The following is an 18340-nucleotide window of genomic DNA, read 5'->3' as shown; positions in this document are numbered from 1 at the left end:
ATCGAACGGTGACTGCCGAGAGGGTCGGGGCCGTCCAGCGAGGGCGAGTTGTCGATTCCGAGTCCGGGGAAACGGACGCGAGGCAGACAAAGGTCGACGGGTCCACTCGATCGCGCAGTGGAGGGTTCTCCCTGCGTACTGACACTCTTCTGGGTCGATGCTGGCCTGGCCGGAAGCGAGTCGGGCCGTTGACGAGGCGACCTTGGCGAGTGTGTCGTGCAATTCGATGCGATCTCTGATTTAACTCTTTTGCCAATTATTTTGTGCCCGCTCGCAGGCGCACGAAATCTACCGAGACTGCCGAAGACTGTCTTCCGAGCTGGCTCGTATTGTTTGCGCTTTGACAATTAGGTAAGCGAGGGTTTCAAAGCAGGAGAAATCGAAAGTCGGACGAGCCGCAGCACGTCAACATGCCCGGAGCGCTGCCGTACGTGACACGCGCGCGGTTCGCAAGCGGCCGCGCGGCGATGCAGGCTGCAGGACACACGAACCGCGCGCGACTTGGTCCCAGTCGAGCGCCGAATCTCTCTGGCGCTTACAGTCCTACGTACCCGAGCCTACAACCTGCCTGTCTCGAACGAAAGAGAAGCTCAGTCGTGCTTTTAAGCTTAGAAAGCCGACTATATCCGCTTAAGTCCGGATCGATGATGGTGCTTGTACGTGGTGATTGTCAGTCGAGGACTCGCAAGAATAGGTCAAAAAGTAGGTGCAAGGTCTATCGAGTGGCTCACAATCTCGGATGAAACAGAGTGGAGAGGTCGCACGGTTTGGCTGATCGATTTGCGGCGCTTCCCTCTCTTCCTCCAAACGAACTTCGACCTGTCGGCCTGTCGGCCTTTGCCTCATCAAGTTTGCGCCGACTCTATTTCGTGAGTCGACAGTCCCGTCAAGCAGGCCAGTCAAGCAGAAGCGGGAAAGGGAGTCCCGGAAGAGCGTGCCAGAAGACGAACGAAACTACTCGAATAATTTTAGGAAGTGCCGTCTGTAGAGGTCACTCCACAACAGCTCGTCTCTTCTTCAAGGAGGGCTCTCGTGGTCATCCACTCTTCGGAGGGGGTGGTCGCGGGAGCTAGAGCTGGGCGTGATCCTCGAAGATGTTTTGAGATTTATGTACAGCTGATGGCCTGTCCCGTCCCTTGGCGCGACGTGCCCCCGACTCGTGCAAGCGAGCGGTCATGTCCGCGCAGGGAAGGGACAGAGGCGGGGCGAAGAACAACTCGATCCGAATCGTGCTGTCTCCAGTGACCTGACCAGAACTTGTGCCCCTTCGTAACAGGCATCTCCCGACTTTCGCGTCTCCCTTGTGCATGCAATGCTACTCTTGTTCTCTGTATCCAAGTCTGTTCTGCCTGAGAGATCCTAAGCCACCGCGCGAGTGTAGAGACGGATCAGCGAGAGAGACCGAAAAGTCGAAGCAGGCTCACTTGATCACCTCGCATATCAGCTTTCGGCTCACTTCCGTTCGCCGGTCCCAGCCCTCCGTTCAAGACGACGTTCCTGCTTGTGACCAGCGAGCGACAAGGCGCAGTCCTCACTCGAACTTTTCATCGTACTTTCGTCTCTTCTCCGTTCGCTCTCGCCGCGCGCCGATCCAAGACCATGCCTCCCAAAAGTACGTCACCCGAGAATCGACGATTATCTCACAGAACTGACCTGTCCAGCCCTGTTGTGCGTTTCCAGAAGCCGCCGCCCCTGAGAAGAAGGCTCTCCTCGGCAGGCCCTCGAACAACTTGTATGTCGGTATCGTCGGTATGCCCAACGTCGGCAAATCGTCGCTCTTCAACACCTTGACCCGCTGCGGTCAGTCTGCTATCCCTACTGCTCCGAGTCCGCGCTCCTCGCCTAGAGACTGACGTACTTGGGGTGCGCCGGTGTTGACAGACCTCGGAAAGGTTGCCAACTTCCCTTAGTGAGTCCCATAGCCATGCTACACCGCCTCTCGAGTCACCGCTAACGCTGCCGATCATGTGTAGCGCTACCATCGAGCCCGAGGAGACTCGCGTTCCCGTTCCCGACAGTACGGCCCTTTCATCTCGCATTCGCCCGATCGTGTATGCGCATCCAGATGTACTCATCAATGTTCTACTACTGCAGCTCGATTCGACTGGCTCTGCGAGCAATACAAACCCTCGTCGAAAGTTCCTGCCGTCTTGACCTGCGTCGATATCGCCGGTCTCACCAAGGGTGCCTCGACCGGTGCTGGATTGGGAAACAACTTCTTGGCCAACGTGCGAGCTGTCGATGGAATCTTCCAGGTCGTCCGTAAGTTCCCACCCTGTTTGCTCCCCTTGTCTCCTGGCTCGTTTCACTCATTCTCTCGCGATGAAACTTTGGGAAACCAGGTGCATTCGACGATGCCGATGTCATCCACGTCGAGGGAGACGTCGACCCCATTCGTGATATGGAGATCATCCGAGACGAGCTCCGGTTCGTCGATTCAGCACGATGTAGATCGTATCCAAAAGATGCTCACACGCTTCGTTCGTTTCCTCTCGAAAACAGATTGAAGGATATCGAGTGGGTCTCGAAGAAGCACGAGACTGTCAAGAAGTCGCTCCGAGGTGCGACTGGAACTGCCAACTTGGCTGACAAGGCCAAGAAGGAAGAACTCGACTGCCTCACCAAGGTTCTCGACCACCTCGAGAACCAGGGCAAGGACGTTCGCAAGGGTGAATGGACTACCAAGGAGGCAAGTCGCAACCTGCATTCATGAAACGGACAATCAGAATGCCCTAACCCGCGGTCTACGTGATCAATCAGATTGGATACATCAACGACCTCATGTTGCTCACGGCCAAGCCCGTCATCTACCTCGCCAATTTGTCGGAACGGGATTACGTCCGCAAGAAGAACAAGTGGTTGCCCAAGATCAAGCAATGGATCGACGAGAACAACCCAGGAGACTTGCTCATCCCGTTCTCGGTCGCGTTGGAGGAGCGCATGCTTCAAGAATTCGAGGACGACAAGGTTCGAGTGGAAGAGTTCACGAAACTCAACACTCAGGGTCAACTCGGCAAGATCATGATTGCCGGATACCAAGCGCTCAACGTACGTTTTCTCGTGGTTTCTTCTTGGCTGTTATCATCTGTCTTGTGGTCGCTAATTCTTGTTCTGAGGGAACAAATGAACGCTAGCTCATCCGATACTTCACCTGCGGACCTCAAGAAGTTCGAGCGTGGACGATCCGAGAAGGGTGCAAAGCTCCTCAAGCCGCTGGAGTGATCCACACCGACTTTGAGAAGCACTTTATCTGTGGAGACATCATGAACTTTGATGACCTCAAAGAGTACGGTTCCGAAACCGCAGTCAAGGCCGTAAGTTTACACCTCTTTTTGCTGTTGTTTCGCGTCACCCGAGACCAGGAGGAGAACTGATTCATCATCGCTTTGTATTTCGCGGGGGTGTTTTATCAGGCTGGTAAACTGCAACAAAAGGGCAAGCCGTACGAGATGCAAGATGGTGACATTGCTCACTGGAAACGTGAGTTCTTTCCCTCTCAAAAAATCTCGCACCTATGGGACGCAATGACTGAATCTACCTTTTGCTCGTTGATCTCGTTTCTTTTTTGACAATGTTGTGTAGACAACGCATAAAAATCTTGAAATCGAAAAACGAGCCCAATCATTCTCACCGAGGTCATGCCCTAGAATCGGAAAGAGAGATGAGTCATTGCTTCGTGGCACTTTTGACACGAGCAACAGCCGCGAAAAACTCTACATGCTTTATGTATCTCCACGACCTGTATTCTACTTTGAAGCACGTATAGAAAAGCAGAACGCAACAGACACGCTCGAAGAATTTCGTTTCCACTCTTTTAGGTACACAATCACTCGACCTGGTTCTCTCTTGGATCTCTCTTGGCAAGGAGAGAGGACTGGAAAGAAGAAGAAAAAAAAGCAGGAACCGGATTCTCCTTGCACTGACAACAAGCTTTCCGACCCGTACCTCGACAACATACGAACAGCCCGTTTCCTTTTTCACGTTGGCTGCGGTTTTTTTCCTCACCGTCCCATCGCCCGTTGAGCTTGTTGACGCTGCGTGTAAACAACAGGGGAATTGAGGTGGGTCAGTTTTCGATCGTTTCGCGAGACTAGCGCACGTCGAACGTGGCGAAAAGAAGGGGCAAAAGCGAGTGTGTCTACGTACAATCTGCAAGATCGTATTACGACTCGCTTCGTCAAGAGTCGCGATCTGAGCGTCCGTCATGGCTAACACTTGCTGGATGAGCTGAGAAAACCGGGCGTCGTGCCAAAAAGGCATGGACTTGCGCGTCAGCGAGGGACCTTGAAAAGAAAATGAGAGACAAAAGGAAAAACGTACCGCAGCTTGATCAGGAGTTGCAGAGGGTTGTGCAGCTGGTGTTGGGTTCGAAGGTGCAGGCCCATTGTAGTTGCCAGGGGGAGGTTTCGGGATCGCAGGCGATGCAGAAGGCGGTGGTGGGATCGGCGAGGCGTAGCCACCGTATCCACCAGGTCCACTCGGTGGTGGAGGGGGAGCGCCAGTGACTCCGCCGTTGTATGGCATGGACGGAGGAGGACCGTTCGTAGGAGGCATGGGCGGACGACCATACCCATACGGGGCGGTCGATCCCGGAGGAGGGGGTGGGGGAGTACCATAGGACGAAGGAGGTGCACCGTATGGAGGGGCAGCACCGCCGTAAGAAGGAGGTGGAGGAACAGGGTAGGCGGAGGGAGCTGCGGCCGCTGGCGGAGGAGGAACCGAACCGGCCGGGAAAGCAGAAGGGAACGCTTTCTGCAAAGTCTCGAAACAGGTTCACAGTCAATCGTCTGTGGTACGTTTGGGAGTAGCAAAGGTATATACGCACAGAGAGCAATGCGGGATCAACGATTCCCATACAGAGCATCGCCTGGAACAAGGCATACGAGAGCTGAGGGTTCCCGGTTAGGAGAGCGCGAGCCTCGTAGGGCGAGGCAATCACGAGAGCCTGAAGCAGCTCGCAGAGGCGAGATCAGGCCAGAGTTCTACGGCGCCTTTGCAATCGAGTTAACGGGACGCTTACCTTCATCTGACTCATGATGTCAAGAAGCTGGCCTGGTGCCATTGTGCCGATAGTCTCGGTAATCTTATCGGTCGAGCTCTTGCCCGGTTCGAGCGGGATACCAGCCGGCAAAGGGCGCGGCTGCACTCCTCCTTGGCCCATCGTCGGCGGCATGGGTGGTGCTTGTTGTTGTTGATGCGTTTGCTGCTGTTGCTGCTGTTGATGCTGGAGCGGCGGAATGCCCATGCCTGGAGGCGGGGGAGGAGGGATCCCCATTCCTCCTGCTCCTCCTGGACCTCCGTAGCCTTGAGGTGGTCCTCCCGCTCCTGCTGCACCTGCGCCGTATGCTCCATGTCCCGCGCCTACGCCGTAACCTCTGTCACCGTATCCACCTCCACCCCCATAACCGCCGCGCCCACCGCCGCCTCGCTTACTCGGCGGCGAGTCGTCCGTATCGGCAAAGTCCAAGCGGAGACCTCTGCCTCCCACTTCGACTCCTTGCAAGTTGCGCAGTGCGGATGCGGCGGTATCTGCATCGCGGTACTCGCAGAACCCGAATCCTTTCGGTTTGCCCGTATTGTGATCGAACACGAGTCTGTTCCCCCAAGTCCCCGTATTGGAACGCGATCAGTCTCCTGCACACACAGATGATGACAAATGACGGGAGACAACTCACCGGAACGAGACGACAGGACCGACAGAGTTGAACACCTGATGAATGTAACGCGTGAGATCAACTCGCTGCGCCGTAACCGCTTGGGATCGAGCGAGAGACGTACCTCAACAAACTGTTCCTCGGTGTAATCGAATGGCAGGTTGCCGACTAGATGCGAGCGAAAGGGAGTCATCAACTGAACGAGACAGACGTAATACGCGAGGCAGTACGCGCTGCGAGACTGACCAAACACGACTTTGGATCGAGTCTGAGGTTGTCCGTAACCTCCTCCGCCTCCGTAAGACATGATGTCGAGTGATGAGTTATTCCAAGTTGGATGAGAGAGTCGGCAGGCGCCCGCCGCGGAATTCTATTTAGCGACCGCGATCTGGACTCGATTCCTCGACTTGTCTTTCAGCTCCATTGCGCTCATCTCGCACAGGACAGTTTCATTCTGACCCGGGAAAAATGAATCGGGCACAATCGCGAGAGAGAAAGAGAAGAGTGATGTATGTATTCGTATGCACAGCTATTCACATAACTCTATGTGGTCCCCTCAGTAGCTACTACCTGCGAGTCCTCGTCTCCGCAGCGCCTCCTCGACGTCTCCAAGCTGATCAATCTTGCCCTGCGCGACCACCGTCGGTTTGCCGCACTTGTTGCGATCCGACAAGATGGGACTCGCGTGAGGCCGCAACACTCGGTTCGCAACTCGGTACAGGTCACTCAGTTCAACCTTGTCGATCAGTTCCGACATTTCGGGCATCGACACTTTACGTCCGTGTACCTGCACTTGGCGCTAGACAAGTCGAAAGACATCGATCTCAGTATCCCGCTTTCTTTGTCAAGGTTTCGAGACGAGAGAGGAGAATGAGCTTACACCGAGATCCTCGACTTGAACCATCCTACTCTCGAGTGCCATCGCGAGACTACTCTTGAGCTGATTCCGAGCACGCCGCAGGTCTCCTTGGTCGATCCCTCCTCGTACCGGTCTCGTCACGCTGTCGAGTTGCTGCGCGATCAAGTTCGCCGTCTGACCGACGAACGAAGGATGTACCGAGATTTGTAGTCCGAACAAACCCGAGTCGAGGTACACGTGATGGAACGCCGAACAGAAATCGACCGAGTAGTGTTGGTTCAGTACCGAAGTGTACAGCCTCGAGTACATGCCTTTGCCCGGTCCTCCCGCCGAGAAACTGCCTCCGCCTCCGAGCAGGACCTGCAGCGTTGCGAGCGCGTAAATGTCGGGATCGTGGATCGACAGGCCTTCGAACCCGACGTAGATGTGCGTGAATTCGAGTTCCGGGTTATCGAGCAAGAGTTGTCCACCTGTATACCGGGCCGGTGCGGTCGAGAGGTACTCGAACGAAGTCGGGTCGAGAGAGGACGGAGTTGCGCTGGCGGAGGAGGCAGCCGAGGTCGAGAACGATTGCGCAGAAGTGGACGAGGGGAATGAGGTCGATGCAGTAGCCGACGCAGACGACTTGAGCGTCGAGGATGGGGTCGATTTGGCTGAACCAAAGTGTCGTTCTGCGAGTTCGACGAGGTGATCATGTTCAACGCCTGCCGCTGCGACGACGAGCCGTTCCGGTTTGTACCACATCGAGAGGTACTCCTTGATCGTGTCGGTCGTCATCTGTTCGAGGCGGTCTTCGGGACACAGGAGGGGGTTCCCGAGCGTGTTGTCGCGGTAGGCCGTCTCGTGCAGCAACTCGGGCAGGATCATTTCCGGTTTGTTCTTGATCTCGCCCACCTCCCAGAGTGCAGCTTCGCGCTGGATCTCGAGTTCTTCGCTCGTGATGACCGGGTTCAGGACCGTGTCGGACAGGATCGAGAGGACGTTCGGAAGCGAGTGGGTGTAGGTCGAGGCTTGGTACATGATCGTCTCGCGCGACGAGGACGACAAGAACTGACCCCCGAGTTGTTCAATCTCGCTCGTCATCTCGTCTGCGGAACGATTCCGGGTGCTCTGAAACAGGAATAACCGAAGCCGCCGCGAGGAGATGAGCGCCTAAACGGAATATGCCGAGAATATCATGCGCAAAGGATGAAACGCTCACCTTGAACCCGAGGCGGTCGACCATGTGGCCTGCTCCTCTCGTTCTAACAGACTCGTACCTCGAACCGGCATCGACATAGACTCCAGCGGCGACAAAGTGACCTGGTGTCGGATCGCTCGCGACTCTTATCCCATTCGCTAGTGTCGTGACTTTCAATTCCGGGTGGTTCGAGCTGGATGTAGGTGTTCTTGTCTCGGTTGCAAGCGAGCGAATTGGCGTGCGGCGGAGGGAGGTAGACTGTTGAAGCACTCGACGAGGCGCGAGCGATCGCAACATGGCGCGTTCCTTTGATCTCGCTAGTCCCGTCCGGAGGAATTGAGCACGAAGAGGTTGCTGTGAGCTGCCTGAAGCTGGAACCGAGCAAGCGAGTTGTGAGTGGAGGAATGGGAACGAAATGTTGCGACTGTGCCGACTCAAGGCGTCGGTCTCCTTCATCATCTCGGTCCATTCGCAAACCATGTCATTCCGAACAGGTCTTCAATCTGCCAGTAGACTATTCCGGCCGTGCACGTGCTCGACCGCGCCGTTGCGAAGCTTGTCTACTACTTCATCTCGATTCGCACAATTGCCGCCTCCCGCGTCTCAATACACACTGCCAAAGGGACTCGAACTCGTGGGCAAGGTCATCAATCACGGCAAGATTAAGCAAACTATCACCGTGTCGGTCGAACGCAGGATGACGGACCACAAAACTCTCAAAGTACGTTCCTCTGCGTCTCTCCTTTGCGCTCCAAACCCCCTTATTGACGGGTCTTTGCTGTTCTCTAGGAGTTCAAGAAGCACTCGAAATACCTCGTGCACGATCCCGAACAACATTGCGTGTCGGGTGATGAAGTCAAGGTCAGTTTCTCGTCTTTGTTCCGAATTTGCGTACCTATGATGGCCTACCTAACTGTGCGTGGTCCTTGACGTCCCAATTTCAGATTCGGAATTGCCGACCCGTATCGGCTCGCAAACGGTTCGAACTCGTTTCGGTGATCAAGGGAGCTCGAGAACGTACCGAGTCTGCGCATGGTCCGGGCGAAGTCAACGATGCCACCACTACCGTCAGCGCTTGAATCGCACGAGTCTTTCCACAGCAGCTATAGATGACGAGACGAGACTTTTGTATGATGACAACATGAGTGAAAACCCAAATATCCAAGCGGAATAAATTAGAGCGACCCGGGAACCTATGTACACCTTCGAGACTCCGACTATATACATTCGATCTCGCGCAGGAGTGACAGACCAAGGGGGAGGGTGGGCAAACGCCAAGAGCCAGGCTCTTGATCACCTTGAAGAAGGTGGCGTTACAGCAACGGGGAGCTCGACCGGTCGCCAGAGTTCCTCGTTTGGACGTGATTGCGACCTTTGCTCAGACTGGAACCGCCGTTGCTCAATCTGTTTCGCTTCGAAACTGGCAGCGATCCTGTCCAACACTTCGACACTGTCCGGCCGTGGCCTTCTCGATTGAACCCTCTGTTCGAGATTGTGATCGCGATCTCGGTCGGCACGCGTCGGGTCACCGTCGTCTCGAGATCGATTCCGTTCCCGTGCAGTTGGCGTTGGGACTACCGAGTACACGATGGGAGAATCTTCGAGCGAGTCGTCGAGACCTCTTCGGTTCGCGAGCGACGAACGAGAGTTCGATTTGGGTGGTGTGCGGTATGCTGCTTGATTCGCAGCGTCAACATTGTTATCCTTCGAGGAAGCTGCACTGTCGATCGAAGCATCGGCGAACCGTGACGAGTCCGTCGAAGGTGATGACGATGGTGAAGAAGGAGCGAGCGATGACGGCGGCGTCAAGTTTCCTGCAGGCGCCTTGGCGCTGACTGTCGCAATAGGCGAGATGGTCGAAGTTTGGAAATTGATGGGGTTTCGGGCACCATTCCATCGAGGCGCTTCAATACAGGATAATCAACGAATGAGTCCACCGAAAATTCTTGGGCAGAGGTTGAAGAGACACTCACTGTTAAAGAACAAGTCGGAGACACTGTACTTGTCGTTGCCCATTGAGAGATCACTCCGAACACTGCCGCCACTCGTCTCCCTCGACCTGCTTCGTCCTTCTAGTCGAGGTGTCGATAGCCACTTGCGCTGATCAGAGATTCGTCTCGCCGGATCCACGTCACTTTGAGAATACTGGGAAACAGAAACCTCAGAAGGAACTCTCAGGATTGGCGGACGCGGCAATTGGAGTGATCGTCCTCCGCTCATCCACTCCCTTTCTTCCATGACCGGCGCTCGGCTTCGACTGAATGATCTCCCATCTTCGCTTGAAGCAATGGATTCGTCTTCTCCACTCGTGACATTGTCGCTGTTATCCTCTTCGTAATCGTGACCTGTCGCGTCGGTTCTCGGACTCCCTTCGACACTCCATCCTGAACGATTCGTCAGATCGGCGAGGCCGAGGTTCGCTCGCCGAATGTCCTCGTGATCAGGGCTAGATGTATTGCCCTGAACCGCGTCGCCCTGTTCGATTCGAGGGTCGATTGATGAAACCGTTGAGATGGTTGGCGCGAGAGTCGGGAACTGAGGCGTGGTCGGTGAAGGCTTGTACGGATCCCAGTAAGGCTCGTATGACTCTTGGACTGGCAGATCTTGGTCGTCGCGATCTTGGTGCGCACGAACCGGTTCGTAAGCATACTCGTTCGATTCTGGCGAGTTTCCGTAACGACCTCCGCTGATGCGTCTCAAGCCGGCGTTCAGGCTCGCCGCTGCTCTCTCCGGTAGGGATGGGCCTGTGTTGCCAACACCTAATCCTGATGCCGCTCGATGTTTCGAAACCAGAGGGGTGTCTCGGAAGTGCCCTGTAATCGCCATGGCAGCGCCCGGGACGCCTGTCATATCTCGTTTGTGCTGCAGCGCGGTGTTCTCGTTGTCTTCTTCGTCGTCGTACTGGCCAGTGCGGGTTGAAAATTCGTGCTCCCTTCTCCCGCCACCAGCCATCAAGCTTGCCGGTGGTGGACGCCGCTGATGCCCCATCGACATCATCGGACTCGCCTCGTCCTTCGTGGTTTGCGCCTCACTCATCGCCAAAGGTGCTGCCAATCGCTCCGACGCACGTCCTCGAGGACTACTTCCACCACTGATTGTCCTGTGAAAGAACCCTCCAAACCTTGGGCTGTTCGATCCGGGCGTAGCGACTCGAGGTTCGATCCAGTCCCACTCGTACTCGTCCACGTCGCCTTGATCGTCCTCGTCGACAGAAGGCTCGTCGCCGTCTCGATCATGAGTTCCGAACAATCCTCCTGCGATCCCTGTGAACGATTTCTCCCGGCCATCTCGTTTTCGATTCCGCCTGCGACGCCTCGAACAGCAACAGTACAGGACGATGGCGAGAATGAGAAAGCAGACCACGGCGATGGGGGTGGCAATCGCAGCGGCGAGCTGAGATTGTGTGAGAGCGTTGAATCGCTTCGGGGAGAGCGAAGAGGAGCTAGGTGCGAGCGAGGACGAAGGAGATAGGTCGGACATGGAAGGGGTGGTCAATGACGCGAGTGATCCGGTAGCGGTGCCAGCTAAGATTTTTCGGACAACACGAATCAGCCAAAATGATCGATTCTTGCGACGGGACAAGGACTTGCCCGCGTTCGTAATAGTCGATTCGATAGAACCGCTAAAAGATAAACCTGAGGAAGCTTTACGCCGAAACGTCAGCGTTCGAGCGCGACAGACCTTAGTACGAGGACAGTGTACCTGATGACTGTGCAGCCTCGCTTGCAATCGAGCCTGCTCAGAGATGCGCAATCATCAAGATGAGCTCGGAAATGCACAAGAGGAACCTTCTAAAGCCGTCTCGAGGACCTTGCGTACCGCGAGATGTTTCGGCCGTCGGCAATTCAGATGATTCCGTACGAGACGGTGATATGCGAGTCGAGCTGGTTGCGTCGAGCGTGACGAGCTCGGTGCCGCCGAGCACGCGCGCGACGGTCGGGTCTTCACCTCCTGCCGTAGTGTAGGCTGGCCCGAGACTGATCTGTTGCTGCCCATCTGCGCCTCGAGGTACTGTGACTGTGATTGGAAGCTCCAACAGCTGAGTGGCGTAGCGAGTGAGAGTCGCTTGTCCCGTGATTGCGGTCGGTGCGCCGTTCGCGGCGAGTGTCGCCACTGTATATGGCACAACAACTGTTGCCGTGGGTGAGATACGATACGAGAGCCATGCTGGGACCGGGCCGAGCGGTGCCTCATAGGTCAGGTCGAACGGCGCTGCCATGTCTTCGTCGTCTTCGCCCAAACGACGAATGTGAAACCGTTCGAATAGGCGGTACCTTCAACGTTTTGCTCCGGTAGCGGTCCTAGCGCGTTATTCACGCCAACTGTGTCGACTTGCTCCTGCTGTCGGTGAAGCTGCGGATCGGACCGGGTTATGCCAGCGATTGCGATCAGGACCGGCCGCTGCGACTCGCTTGCTGACTCCCGGTTCGTCGGATGCTTCACGTGTCGTCTTTGAATATCTTTCAGATGAGGTTTACTGAGGTTCTGATGCTTGAAGAGCGAATATACGGCGACGAAGCGGGGGAGAGAAGCGAATGTTGAGTGATGGAATCGGTGCCGAGAATTTTTGGATTGACTTGGTTGCTCTCGATTCGAGCTTGCAACAAGTACGTGTGGTGTATGATGTACGTCCTGTCAAAGGATGAGGTGCAGCAGGACACACAGTCGCGCAAGCTTACAATCAAAGCGAATGTATGCGAATTTGTCCCGCTAATTCAATCAACGGCGGCATGTTTCACCACTTGAGCTGATCCGCAAGCCGATATGATCTACCGCCCCCTCGTATGGGCTGCCCTGTTGTCGGCGACTGTGACCGCTCTTCCGACTCATGAGCAATTACCTTTCCTGTCGCCCGAGGTGACTCCTGGCGACTTCCCCACCACCGGCGTGACCGTCCTGTCGCATCCGGCCCTGCCGCACCACTCGGTCCGACTGCGTGAACCGCAAGGGTTGTGCGATCCGGCCGTCCAGAGCTGGGCAGGGTACCTCGATGTGGCCGAAGATGCCACGGCAAAGCCGTCGCGGCACATGTTCTCGTGGGTGTTCGAGTCGAGATCGGACCCGAAGAACGATCCCGTCGTCCTGTGGTACGCACTCTGAGCCTCGTTCACCTCGCTCAGTAGCCTTTGTGCTGATCCTCTTCTACAGGCTCAACGGAGGACCAGGATGCAGCTCGTTCACCGGCCTCTTGCAGGAGCTCGGTCCTTGCAAGGCTCAAAAGCACGGAGAGCCCGTTCGCAACCCACACTCGTCAGTCCTTTGCAGCTCGTCTCGTCAGTTCTTCCTGCTGAGGCTCGCATCGGATCTAGCTGGAACTCGAACGCGACCGTCATCTTCCTCGACCAGCCCGTCGGCGTCGGCTTCTCGTACAGTGACAAGGACGACCACGGCGTGTGGACTACCGAGGCTGCTGCAAGAGACGTGAGGCTGCTCCAGACCGGCACGAGACCTACTCAGCTCGCTGACACTAGAAGCAATTCGCTCGCTTCTTCCAGACCTATGCGTTTCTTCAGATCTTCTTCCACGCTTTCAAAGATCGCTTCAAGGCCAAGTGAGTACTTTATATCAGAGTACTCGATTCCTACACGAGCTTACGGATTCGCCCGTTGCCCGAACAAAAGCGAGTTCCATATTGCCGGCGAATCCTACGGAGGTCGTTACGTTCCGCTCTTTGCCGATCACGTCCTGAGGGAGAATCAGAAGCTCGAGCTCGCAGCGTGAGTCGATTAGCTCACCCTCGTGTCTGCAAACCTTACACACTCTGTTTCTACTCTCGACTCGCGTAGAAATGGCCTCGAACCAATCAACCTCGTTTCGATCCTAGTTGGAAACGGCTTGTGAGTGAACTCATCGCCTCTGCAATCGCTTCAGAAAATGTAACGTCTCATGCCGTGCTTCGGGCTCAGTACGAACCCGAAGACCCAATACGGGTCTTACATCCCGACCGTCTGCACGAACACGACCGGGTATGGACCTCTGCTGGATGAGAAGACGTGCGACAAGATGCGTCAAACTTTGCCTCGTTGTCAAGATCTCGTGCAGAAATGCTATGGTCAGTCCCGATGCTCTCTTTGCGAAAAAAAAAACCCCCCATCTCGCGCTCAGCCACTAATCTCGTTGCCCACGTAGACAACCCGGCCAACTCGGCGCTCTGTCTAGATGCGTTCCAATATTGCGAGAACAGTCAGACTGGCGCGTACTACCGCTCGGGACGCAATCCGTACGATATGACGAAGATGGGTTCGTACGTTGAGGAGAAATGGATCGAGAGATGGCTCAACTCGTAAAATATCTCGTGCGTATTCACTCGGATAGAGCGTGAGATGCTGACTACGATCTCTATTTCTTTATATAGCGAGAGCGTGCGAAGAGAACTCGGGGTCGATCACCAGGTCAGCAAGTTTGTCGGGTGCTCGAACAAGGTCGGGTTCCGCTTCACCGTCAGTGGTGACCAGTGAGTTCTTCGGATCACTATCCCAATTTGTGATGGCGCTGATTCGTGATTACCTGCAATCCCAAGAGCGAGACCTTCGTTCCCGGCCGTCGCGCATCTCGTCAATAACGGGGTCAAAGCCCTCTTCTACTCGGGCAAGAAGGACTTTATGTGTGTCCCTTGATTCAAATTCCGGAATGATGGCTTCCGTCCAAGACTACTAAGCTGACGGATTACCTGGTGACAGCTGCAACTGGTCCGGAAATGAAGAGTGGACTTCGAACCTCGAATGGACCGGGACCGGATTCTTCAAAGATGGACCTCTCCGACCTTGGTATGGCTCAAAGGAGCTAGCCGCTCGAGGGAACGCGACGCATCAGGCGGGAGAGTACCGGCAGTACGGCAATCTCGCTTTCGCAACCGTCGAAGATTCGGGTCATTTCGTAAGCCTCCTTTCCCTTCTGTGTCTTTTCGAATACTCGCTACAGTCCATGTCAAGCTAATGTGTATCTTTTGCGACACAACAGGTGCCGTATGATCATCCTGTCGAGGCGCTCGCCATGTTCAACCAGTGGACGAAGGAGAACACGGTTGGCTTCTACGGAGCTGTTTGACGGGCTGTAGATTTTTGAGTATCTTCCTCCCAGCGAAAGCTCGAGTAGGTCAGTCAGACTGTATTTGTAGTCGGTAATCTGCAGCTTTAGAAGATGAATCAATCTCTCTCTCTTTGTCACCCATACGACTCGTCCGAACATGGCGACCCTCAACCTCGAGGTGCAGTTCAGGTGAGACTATCCAGAAGACTCGGGTCCGCCAGCGGTCGTCTGATGCGGTTCATGTTGATGCTCCAAAAAGTGGAGGAATGGAACTCCTGTTCTCTTCGATCCACAATCACCAGATCAAGATCCCCAGGTACTACTCGCCTTCGATCCTGACACAAACTGGACTCGAACAAGCACCAACTCCGACAGAGGGAGTCAAGACGGATATCAAGTTCTTGATTTGGTGGTTGAGAGAGTTCTTGCTCGAAGATCGCGAACGGCCAGAGTTGTTCTCACAGGGAGAGACCATGTAAGCATCAGAACCGCTGTCTCTGCTTCTCTCGAGTCCGATCTGTGAAACTTTGTCTGGACGCTAATCATTCTTCCATGGGACATACCAGTCGACCGGGAATTCTAATCTTGATCAATTCGACCGACTGGGAGCTCGAAGGCGAGCTCGAGTACGAGCTGCAAGAAGGCGATGAGATCGTGTTCATCTCGACCCTCCATGGAGGCTGAAAGACTCCCCGTGACTCGCAATGGTTTCGCTAGGCCAAGTTCGCTCTCTCTCGTTTGTTTGGGCTTTAAGCATACACATACATGTTGTCAATACCACCTTTACAAAGATAAATATCAAGATTCAGGCGCCACAGAGATGCAGCATTCAGGAGGAGATTCCATGAGCCTTGTCGAGCTGTTCGACAAAGGTGTATTTCTTCATTTGAACCGCGTTGCGCTCGGCAGTGATCGTCTCGTGGGTCTTGCCGACCTGTGGAGCGACCAGCATGATCGAAATCAGGTCAGCGGTTTGCGTGACCAGGGCAGAAAGGAACGAGAGTGAACGGACAGTAGCGACGAGCCAGCGGAAATAGTCCGGTGCGCTTCTCAAGCTCGGCAGGAGCAAGTGTGCAAAGTGCGGTGTCACGAGGTGATCCGACAGCCCCGAATCAATGATTCGCATCATCTGGTCTGCGAGCCAGCCGGCATCGAGGGTCGGACTGAGGAACTGGTTGTCCTGATCTTTCATGGCGTCACCCATCTGCGTGCTGACTTTGGTCGGGCAAATGACGGATGTGCGCACTCGAGGTGCATTGTAGCTGGTCAAGACGAAGCAGAGATCAGGTCTCGCACGGATGGCTTTAATTCGTCCGGAATCCGCAAACTTGCCGGTGACGAAGCTCTCCATTCAGCGTTTCGTGCAGGGCGAGAACAGCTGCCTTCGAGCACGAGTATTCACCTATATGTACGATTGTCAGTTCAAGCGCAATGGTAAAGCGAGATCAGACGCACTCAGGTTCGGGATCGCAGCGTAAGAGGCGGAAGATGCAGTCTATAGTAAGAAAAGATCATAAGTTCGGATCCTTGCGCCACTGAACCAGGAAGAGAACCCACAGTCATGATGTGGCCGTGACTAGGTCAGGGGTTGATCATCGCCGGGGGAGTCAGTTTAGGGATGATCATAGATGCAGTAGCACTACTCACTTGAGCTTGATGACTGCGAGAGAACTGGTTAGTGAGCTCATATATATTCTGGGTCGCAGGACGATAGCACTCACTGTGAGGCAAGAACTCGCGCAAAATGTTGTGTGCTCCGAGAACGTTGACCTTGTATGTGAGCAAGAACTCTTCGGGCTTGGTTTCGAGAATCGTCTTTCCTCGAGCGATTCCAGCATTGTTGACCTGTCAAAGATTCGCCGTCAGATGACAGCTGGCAGCTGGAGCTAGAAGTATGCGGGAGATCTCACCAGAACGGTGGGTTCACCAATCTGTAGAGGTGAGATGTCAGCTTGACGCGCAACAGTCGCAGTAGGATTATGAAAGTGCTGACCTCGGCGCGGACTTGTTTCGCGACCGCGGCAATGGCTTTCGGATCCGTGATATCGCAGCGGTAGTATCGCACTCCCTCTGTGAGGAGACAGAGTCGGATGTCAAAACGTGCAAAGACAGGTAATTGAAAACAGGGGTTTCTTGCTCTTACTGGCAGAATAAGTTGGCTCGGCGAGGTCGAGCACGGCAATATTGGACGTCTTCTTTGCGAGTCGCTCAACGAGCTCCTTGCCGATTCCAGTGGAGCCTCCAGTGATGAGGACAATGTCGCCTTTTCCCGCTTGCAGACTCCATACCGGAGGATCCGCCTTCCAGCCATGGTTCCGCGTCAGCCGATTCAGTGTACGATGTAAGGTCTTGAGCGCGGCGAATGCGACGAGAATCGAGAGCCATTTGTTCGAGCGGAAGTGGTCCAGCGGGGTGTGAGCCGAGCCGAGGACTGCCCGCGTCTTGAAGAAATGCCACATGGCAATACATGCAGCTCCCGACAGCGACAGAGCCGTCCTGTCCAGGAATCGGTGCACGCTGTCGAGATGACAATAAAACGTGAGCGGATGTTTGCCGAAGTGGGGGAACAGAAGACAGGCGCATTGCGAGAACACAGACTGACTCGTCGACAGAGAAGCGTGTGGCAGGCATGTTTGAGATCGATGTGGAGGGAATTGAGGAGGAGAGAAGTTCCAAGACAGGAAGAGCGCGAGAAGCGACACTCTGCCCGGCGATTGAAAGGCGAAAGTTGCCGCTCGCCGTGTTGTCGGGCCGCAAAATCAAAACACGTTTGACATTACCGAAGGAACGCGAATGGCAATCGTAATAGCTTGCAAGTATCGCATGAGGCTCGGACTCTATCTGGCTCCGGACAGGGCGGACAGACAGCACACTCTCGAATGCTATGGGTCCTTATTACGAGGTCTTGCGCTTTCTTGCTCCTACGCTGGGCTATACGGAGTTCAGAGACGGACTCCATACTCCTCTATGCGGTCGCGTCGGTCCAGAAGGCGAGCGCCTATTGACGACCTGAAGGCTCAAGAGAGTGAACTGCTTTTGCGGCTCGATAGCTTCCCCGGAAATCCGACTCCATGTAGTGCTTGCAGCTTCATGACGTAACAACGAAGGTCGCTGTTGTGCATATGCATCGGTCCTATGTCTTGTGTGCAATGATGGTAAATCTACTCAAACCGTCAGGATCCGAGCGCAGCTCAGATAACTTCTGGACCCGCCAGACAGCAGCAGACCCCGGCAGGTTGGTCACGTTCACGCTCACGCGGGCCAATGACTGGAGATGACATCAGGCGTGATGAGCACGGCGGCCATAACGAGCACACGTCTATAAGAAAGCACATCGGCGAGGGAAAAGCGTTCGAGATCTCGAGATCTCCGGTTGAAGCCCGCCTCCGAGCAGTGCTCGTCACATCAGATCCGTAAGGGGCTTGAAAAATGATACGCAGATGCAGAAATTCACTCATGATTCAAATGGAGCCTGAGGCGAGGGTCTGTACGACGACAGCCTCTTCAAGTCGCTCCCGTCGCTCTGGTCGCGTCAAATCCCGTACACGATGATGAAGTTGTACGTGCTGTCTCTCCTCATCCGTTTCCATCCCAGGCGAATTCTGAGCTGACGCTGTT

General features: G+C 55.0%; 9 protein-coding genes across 9 annotated transcripts; 4 read left to right on the top strand and 5 right to left on the bottom strand.

The window, feature by feature from the left end:
• Positions 1 to 410: 410 nt before the first annotated feature.
• OLA1 (Obg-like ATPase) lies at positions 411 to 3593 on the top strand (the record flags this gene model as incomplete). The annotated part of the gene is made up of 12 exons (XM_076677070.1): positions 411 to 427; positions 1476 to 1612; positions 1681 to 1800; positions 1882 to 1909; positions 1974 to 2017; positions 2095 to 2262; positions 2343 to 2427; positions 2503 to 2689; positions 2761 to 3048; positions 3135 to 3314; positions 3414 to 3480; positions 3583 to 3593. 12 exons carry the CDS (start codon positions 411 to 413, stop codon positions 3591 to 3593), a joined length of 1332 nt encoding a protein of 443 aa, XP_076535589.1.
• Positions 3594 to 4001: 408 nt separating this feature from the next.
• JCM15063_004025 (uncharacterized protein) lies at positions 4002 to 5961 on the bottom strand (the record flags this gene model as incomplete). The annotated part of the gene is made up of 8 exons (XM_076677069.1): positions 4002 to 4034; positions 4147 to 4227; positions 4321 to 4752; positions 4826 to 4945; positions 5021 to 5594; positions 5676 to 5710; positions 5779 to 5822; positions 5901 to 5961. 8 exons carry the CDS (start codon positions 5959 to 5961, stop codon positions 4002 to 4004), a joined length of 1380 nt encoding a protein of 459 aa, XP_076535588.1.
• A 249-nt stretch (positions 5962 to 6210) lies between these two features.
• On the bottom strand, positions 6211 to 7990 carry MAS2 (mitochondrial-processing protease subunit alpha; the record flags this gene model as incomplete). Its single annotated transcript, XM_076677068.1, has 3 exons — positions 6211 to 6453; positions 6535 to 7623; positions 7715 to 7990. 3 exons carry the CDS (start codon positions 7988 to 7990, stop codon positions 6211 to 6213), a joined length of 1608 nt encoding a protein of 535 aa, XP_076535587.1.
• Positions 7991 to 8171: 181 nt separating this feature from the next.
• MRPS17 (mitochondrial 37S ribosomal protein uS17m MRPS17) lies at positions 8172 to 8772 on the top strand (the record flags this gene model as incomplete). Its single annotated transcript, XM_076677067.1, has 3 exons — positions 8172 to 8414; positions 8483 to 8554; positions 8638 to 8772. The coding sequence occupies 3 exons, from the start codon at positions 8172 to 8174 to the stop codon at positions 8770 to 8772; spliced, it is 450 nt and encodes a 149-aa protein (XP_076535586.1).
• Positions 8773 to 8986: 214 nt separating this feature from the next.
• JCM15063_004022 (uncharacterized protein) lies at positions 8987 to 11173 on the bottom strand (the record flags this gene model as incomplete). Its single annotated transcript, XM_076677066.1, has 2 exons — positions 8987 to 9597; positions 9667 to 11173. 2 exons carry the CDS (start codon positions 11171 to 11173, stop codon positions 8987 to 8989), a joined length of 2118 nt encoding a protein of 705 aa, XP_076535585.1.
• A 259-nt stretch (positions 11174 to 11432) lies between these two features.
• Positions 11433 to 11912, bottom strand: JCM15063_004021 (uncharacterized protein; the record flags this gene model as incomplete). Its single annotated transcript, XM_076677065.1, has 1 exon — positions 11433 to 11912. The coding sequence occupies one exon, from the start codon at positions 11910 to 11912 to the stop codon at positions 11433 to 11435; it is 480 nt and encodes a 159-aa protein (XP_076535584.1).
• Positions 11913 to 12457: 545 nt separating this feature from the next.
• JCM15063_004020 (S10 family peptidase) lies at positions 12458 to 14740 on the top strand (the record flags this gene model as incomplete). The annotated part of the gene is made up of 12 exons (XM_076677064.1): positions 12458 to 12780; positions 12842 to 12943; positions 13003 to 13114; positions 13189 to 13244; positions 13315 to 13410; positions 13480 to 13530; positions 13600 to 13745; positions 13823 to 13976; positions 14049 to 14147; positions 14214 to 14297; positions 14374 to 14569; positions 14654 to 14740. 12 exons carry the CDS (start codon positions 12458 to 12460, stop codon positions 14738 to 14740), a joined length of 1506 nt encoding a protein of 501 aa, XP_076535583.1.
• Positions 14741 to 14879: 139 nt separating this feature from the next.
• URM1 (ubiquitin-related modifier URM1) lies at positions 14880 to 15406 on the top strand (the record flags this gene model as incomplete). Its single annotated transcript, XM_076677063.1, has 3 exons — positions 14880 to 14911; positions 14982 to 15197; positions 15289 to 15406. 3 exons carry the CDS (start codon positions 14880 to 14882, stop codon positions 15404 to 15406), a joined length of 366 nt encoding a protein of 121 aa, XP_076535582.1.
• A 145-nt stretch (positions 15407 to 15551) lies between these two features.
• Positions 15552 to 17353, bottom strand: JCM15063_004018 (SDR family oxidoreductase; the record flags this gene model as incomplete). Its single annotated transcript, XM_076677062.1, has 11 exons — positions 15552 to 15656; positions 15735 to 15984; positions 16055 to 16124; positions 16178 to 16217; positions 16280 to 16298; positions 16370 to 16382; positions 16444 to 16567; positions 16633 to 16653; positions 16716 to 16792; positions 16866 to 17239; positions 17325 to 17353. The coding sequence occupies 11 exons, from the start codon at positions 17351 to 17353 to the stop codon at positions 15552 to 15554; spliced, it is 1122 nt and encodes a 373-aa protein (XP_076535581.1).
• Positions 17354 to 18340: the final 987 nt, after the last annotated feature.

The sequence above is a fragment of the Sporobolomyces koalae genome (genome assembly GCF_050403365.1).
Source record: "Sporobolomyces koalae JCM15063 DNA, S_koalae_JCM15063T_v1_ctg7, whole genome shotgun sequence".
Taxonomy (NCBI): Eukaryota; Fungi; Basidiomycota; class Microbotryomycetes; order Sporidiobolales; family Sporidiobolaceae; genus Sporobolomyces; species Sporobolomyces koalae.
Note: the sequence above shows the minus strand (reverse complement) of the source record. Positions and strands in the feature narration are given on the sequence as shown.